Source organism: Protomyctophum bolini (assembly GCF_963924005.1).
Source record: "Protomyctophum bolini genome assembly, chromosome: 5".
In the NCBI taxonomy this organism is placed as follows: domain Eukaryota; kingdom Metazoa; phylum Chordata; class Actinopteri; order Myctophiformes; family Myctophidae; genus Protomyctophum; species Protomyctophum bolini.
Window position 1 is genome coordinate 8,480,335 of NC_137866.1, and position 6,000 is coordinate 8,486,334.

The following is a 6,000-nucleotide window of genomic DNA, read 5'->3' on the forward strand; positions in this document are numbered from 1 at the left end:
GGCTCGTTATAACCATCATGCTAAAATACAAAATGTGCATTGTTAAATTTGTTATATGAGGTCACTTTCGGTGAGATGGCCTTTCATTAGAGGTTTTCCATGGCACGAGGGAAAAAATCATATTAAGGTTGTATACTAAATTTAGAATCACGAAAGTTGTTTACCTATACATGGCCTATTTCATTGAAATTACACATCATTCAATGCATTTTCTACAGCAGTGGTTCCCAAAGTGGGGTCCGGGGACCCCCAGGGGTCCTTGAGGGAGTCCCCAGCTAAATGATAGTTTGTAACCAAATGGACCCTATATGGGTCTGTACAAATGGAACCAAATGTGGTCCATTTGGTTCCATTTGTACACTCTTATTTACATTGGTTTTTACAATATAAATAGGGGGTCCCAGAGATAGAAATGCCATTAAATGGGGACCCGTAGACTAATATGTCAAACTGGGGGTCCTTGAAATGAAACGGGTTGAGAATCACAGCTGTAAAAGTCTTCTTTTATGGGGGTCTCTGGCATATATTTTCAAATGGGGGTCCATGGGCTAATGAGTGTCAATTTGGGGGTCCTTGACATGAAAACGTTTTGGAACCACTGTTCAGATCTATGATGTGAAGTGCCTCATGGGGACAGAAAGAAAAAAAAAGAACGTCCAGTAAACTCACAAAAGTAATTTATTGTGCCTCTTACTTACTGTTTATATGGCTTTTCTTTGTATGACAAGAGTTGACATGAACAGAGGAGGGGGTGACAACATCTTGGCCAAAGAGAACACCAAAACTACACCATCTCAATGTTCTGCTTGCATCATCATCATCATCATCATGACAGCCAGGTAGAGAGATGGAGAGAGAGAAGTCATCACATTGCAACCTGTTCTGTCTGTGACAGCACCATAAATGAGAACATTCACCCAATGACATGTCAAAGAGCACACAGAAGCACGCACACTCTCCCTCTCTCTCTCTCTCTCTCTCTCTCTCACACACACACACACGCACACACACACACACACACACACACATGCGCGCGCACATACACGCACGACAGAACCTCTCATTGCTGCAGGTTGAGTTTTACTTACATATTGCTTCAAAGAGAGACAGCAAAAAATGCATCAGCTGCACTTTCCCCAACTGATCATCACCCACTGAGACATTTTGGCAATAAAAAGAGAAATGATACATAAGAACATGTTAAAACCCGCCAACCCCCCCCCCCCCCACCCACCCCCCTCCCACCCCAACCTATCAGCTTCTTTACAAAGAAGAGAGGATACACACAAGAGAACACGTCGATAGATGAATTAATGGCTTTTTTTTTTCTTTGCTTTTTTTTTTGTTTGTCGTTTTGCGATGAGAAGGCAGGTTTGCCGCCTGGATGCCAGTGCGATGGTGGCGCAGTGATGCCGCAGACAGACAGACAGACAAGACAGACTATAGACTGCCCATCCAGGCTTTTTTTCTTTTCCAGAGTTGTTTTTTTGTATCTGTCTATGTACACACACAGAGGGAATAAGCTGATCAAACTGAGTCAAGATAATAACACATAAATATTGCCTTTTTTTTTCTTCTTTTTTTTTAATTCATTTTTTTCCAGCGTGCCACAACGAACGGGCAGCTATGGTTTGGTCCTTACCAAAAAGCCCTGAGTCTGATTCCATGGTGTCTTCCATAATTGTAAAAGATTCCTGCTTTTTTTTTCAAGTTTGCATAATTGTCGGTGACCTTTCTTTCTTCTTTGTCGATGCATAATAAAAAAAGCCCCTAATTTATACGTATAAATTAGCAGGTACTGTACAGTATATATGTGGATATCTCTCCAGGTTGATTGTGGTTCTCAACGGTGGGTCCGGGGACCCATCAGGGATCCCAGTGTGGACCCTATACACTCAGAGAGTGTGCAAAAGGAACGATAGTTGAACCCGTATGTATTAAGGCTCCATTTGGTTCAGGTCGCACACTCTCAGAGTTAACCGAACACTGAGGACTTTACAGTATAGATGGGGGTCCCAGAGATAGCAAAAAGCTGAGTCTGATGCATATCCATTTGGGGGGTCCTTGAAATCAACAGGTTTTGAGAACCACCGGATTATTATGTAGACTAGGCATGGGGTCTGCATTCTAATCGTTTTGTTTCTGCTGGCATCAACGACAGGGCGAGTGCTCTAAGTCTGATTGTATAACAATACGTTTTTAGGTTTGTTGTCGAGTTACGACGTATGTGTCTTATTATGGATAAACTGCTGGACAGTGGGCCTTACACTCAGTGTACATGTGCCTTGCTAACAACAGGATCTCAAAAGTGCTACATATATGGCCAAGTGTAAATCTCTGTCTGTCGAGGCACTAAATGCCAGCTCGGCAAATCCGTTACAGCTGAGGGTTTGTGTGTGTGTGTGTGTGTGTGTGTGTGTGTGTGTGTATGTGCGCACGTTTGCGTGCATTTGCGTGTGTGTGCGTGCGTACTTGTGTGTGTGTATGTGTGTGCGCACGCGCGTGTGTGTCCTCTGATGTGAGGATCACTGTAACACGACTAGGGTCCCTGCCAGTAGTCAAACTCATGTTCCAAATATGACTTTTGATAACTTTGGCACAAAGATACTTTTCCCACATCGACAGCATATTTTTCTTTTCTTTTTTTTTCTTTTTTTCTTCTTCTATTTTGCAATGAGAGCAAAACAGAATAATGCCAGTTCCCTGATAACACAAACTGGTTGAGTAACTGTAACACAACATTCTTCTACTGGGTTGATTATCGTTGACATCTACAGTGAGCCAAAGTGCCCAAAAAGCCCCAGCTTATTTAATGTAGCTGGTTAGGGAGAACCAGCCAGTTTTGATTACCCTACTTTCCCTCTGAATAACTTCTCAGGAAAGTTTAAAAAGAAAAAATAATTCATATATAAAACCAGAATAACAAATAAGACAAAAAATATAATGGTATATAGATATGTATGGACTTATTCATAAATTGAAGGGAGGAAAAAAAAAACATCAAGTAAAGAAAAAGTTAAAACAATATTCATAAAGCAATAACAGAAAAAAATAAAGAAAAAGATAAAGATTAGCATACTCAGTTTGGTTTCGCCCTGTATTCTTTTGTTTTTCCTGTGAAAAGTGTGCTTTTTTTTATGCGTATCCGTTGGAAACAACTGTTCAGTTCTGGTGTCTGTTTTGGCTGTTCCTCTAAATATAAACATGAGATAGTAAAAAAACAAACAATAAAACAAACAAATAAGTTTTGCTTTCTCAAAGAGATCAAGTTCTTTTTGTCACGCAGCTTCCCTCTTACGTTGGCTTTACGTCAGGAGTCTGTGTGGTTTCGTCGTCTCTCCTCTTGTACGTTGTGTCTCTGACTGTCTGCATGTTGACATCTTGTCATGGACCATAATGTCATGGCCTGAGTTACACCAGTCTGTACAGATAAGGCTCTGCTGTGCTCCACCTTGGAGGTCAGGGTGGTGTGCAGTGAGGAGAAAGAAGAGGGGACACAGGGTGTGGGGAAGGCCAGCATCTTGTGTGTGTGTGTTGTGTGTGTGTGTGTGTGTGTGTGTGTGTGTGTGTGTGTGTGTGTGTGTGTGTGTGTGTGTGTGTGTGTGTGTGTGTGTGTGTGTGTGTGCGTGTGTGCGTGCGTGCGTGTGCGTGCATGTGTTGCATGCATGCACGAGTGAACTTGCATGTCGTCGTTACTGTCAGGTGGAAACCGTTGTACGTCCCAAAAAAAAGAACCTTTCAGGAAACGGTCAAACAGAATGGCATGTTCCAAAGGCTCCACTGACTGTAGCTATTATCATTTAGTGACAAGGTCTTGTTAAGTCTTTCTATTGGTTTTATGAATTATTTAGCCAATGCATAAAAGTATTAACAACTTTCACCTTCAAAATGTATAGTTTTTTTTTTTTAAATAGCAAAACTTTTGAAGCTTATAGATCGTTCAGCTTTGTGTTCATTTACAAAAAATTAAAAAATAAAAGTTGAAATCTCAAAAGATTACAAGGTTTCTGCCCCGACAACAACAACAACAACAACAACACGACATGTACTGCATAATGGAATATGATAGTGTGGTGTATGTATTGTATTGTATGTAGTACGGTCGTACAGTAACGTGTGTTATGTGCACTGCAACGTGTGTAACCAGGGATGCTCCTCCTCCTCCTCACTGCGCCCTGCCCGCGTGACTCTTCCGGGCGCCGTCGATGGCCTCCAGCACGCCCCAGGTCTCGCCGTCACTGTCCGAGGCCCTGTCCCGCTCCTCGTCCCGATCTGCGTCCTCCTCCTCCTCCTCCTCGTCCTCCTCCTCGGGGCTGGGCTCGCTGCCGTTCTCCGTGGCCCAGCTGTCCTCCTCGTCCTCCGCCTCCTGCTTCATGGCGGGGGGCGGCGCGCCCCCGGAAGAGGAGGAGGAGGAGGAGGAGGAGGAGGAGGGGGGCGGCGGGGGCGGCGGCGGTGTCGGGCTCTGCTCCTTCTCCGTCTGGTCTTCGAAGGCCTCGGGGTTCTCCAGCATCTCCCGGATCAGAGGAGGCATGGGCCCGGGGATCTCCATCTTCAGGGTGATGGCTCTCTCCGCGCCTATGAGCCAAAGACACCACGTTAACCCTCTAGTCTATAGCAGTGACTTTCACCAGGCCAAGGACGTCCCAAAATGATATGTATTTGGCTGCGGACCCCCATCTGAAAATATTTTGCGGCTATTTTTGAATAGCCACGGTATAAAGAAAAGATAAAGGGAAGCTCCGCTTTTTCTTTTTACATTTTTGTCTGAATAGCCACGATATAAAATAATATGGTTAAAGTGGTTAACTAATTTAGCTGGGGACCCCCTGGTCAAAGATTAAAAAAAAAAAAAAATCTACAAAATAGGGTTTAATTGAGGTTAATTGAGGGTGTAAGCGGTGAACTGAGCCCAACATGAAGGCATGGTACGGACCTTTGGTGCTGATGCCCCTGAGGTCGGTGATCTTCATCAGCATGCGAGGGAACATGTGAGGTTTGTTGGGGCGACGGCGGCGGGCGTAGATCTTCAGGGCCTCCAGTAGAGGTTCCTGCAGCTTATCCACCTTCTGCGGTTCCTCCAGGTCCATGCGATCTGTGAGGGAGAACCATATATATTATGGTTTTACATATGCACGTGTGTGTGTGTGTGTGTGTGTGTGTGTGTGTGTGTGTGTGTGTGTGTGTGTGTGTGTGTGTGTGTGTGTGTGTGTGTGCGTGTGTTCTCGAACGTTTTAATGGAATGGACCACCAGTTTGGAATGCATTAGGCATCCCCAGATCTGCACACTCTTCAAGTTACAGAGCAATAAAGGTCAAAAATGTGGTTCAATCGTTTAGCTGGGGGCCACTTGGAACCCCTGGGGGTCCTTTGATATACACAATACATACATACAATGACAGATTACTGGCCACACATGGTATGAGGTTATAAGAACTACAGAATAGACTCTATTCTGTAGGATCGCCAGTTTGACACCCCTGGAATAGAGGGTATATGCGCATGCATAAAGTGAAGGCATCCCCAGATCTGCACACTCTTCAAGTTACAGAGCAATAAAGGTCAAAAATGTGGTTCAATCGTTTAGCTGGGGGCCACTTGGAACCCCTGGGGGTCCTTTGATATACACAATACATACATACAATGACAGATTACTGGCCACACATGGTATGAGGTTATAAGAACTACAGAATAGACTCTATTCTGTAGGATCGCCAGTTTGACACCCCTGGAATAGAGGGTATATGCGCATGCATAAAGTGAGTGGCAAATCAAGTGGCAAAGTGAGTGCCAAAGTCAGTTTAATGTCGTTGTTTAATGCAATCAGATAGGACTGTTCTGTTTGGATGTATGGGCTGTCAAGGCCAGGAAGTATGCTTTTGAGGGGTGCTAGCACCTCCTATGTCCAGCTTTGAGGGGTTTTCTGTAAACACAAACATTGTCCCAACACAAACATTGAATGCACCATTGACAATGAATGGCCAGTTTTGAGTTTTTGTGAGA

At 44.0% G+C, this 6,000-nt stretch overlaps 1 protein-coding gene across 2 annotated transcripts in view; it reads right to left on the reverse strand.

The window, feature by feature from the left end:
- Positions 1–1,494: 1,494 nt before the first annotated feature.
- Positions 1,495–6,000, reverse strand: part of rarga (retinoic acid receptor gamma a) — a 61,477-nt gene continuing 56,971 nt past the window's right edge. For both annotated transcript variants that reach the window (XM_080763476.1, XM_080763477.1), the window contains 3 exons: positions 4,934–5,092; positions 3,782–4,575; positions 1,495–3,735 (listed from right to left, as the gene is read on the reverse strand). In XM_080763476.1, coding sequence (XP_080619602.1) covers positions 4,166–4,575; positions 4,934–5,092 — 569 coding nt within the window. In that variant the 3' untranslated portion in view covers positions 1,495–3,735; positions 3,782–4,165. The remainder of the gene's footprint in view (positions 3,736–3,781; positions 4,576–4,933; positions 5,093–6,000) is intronic.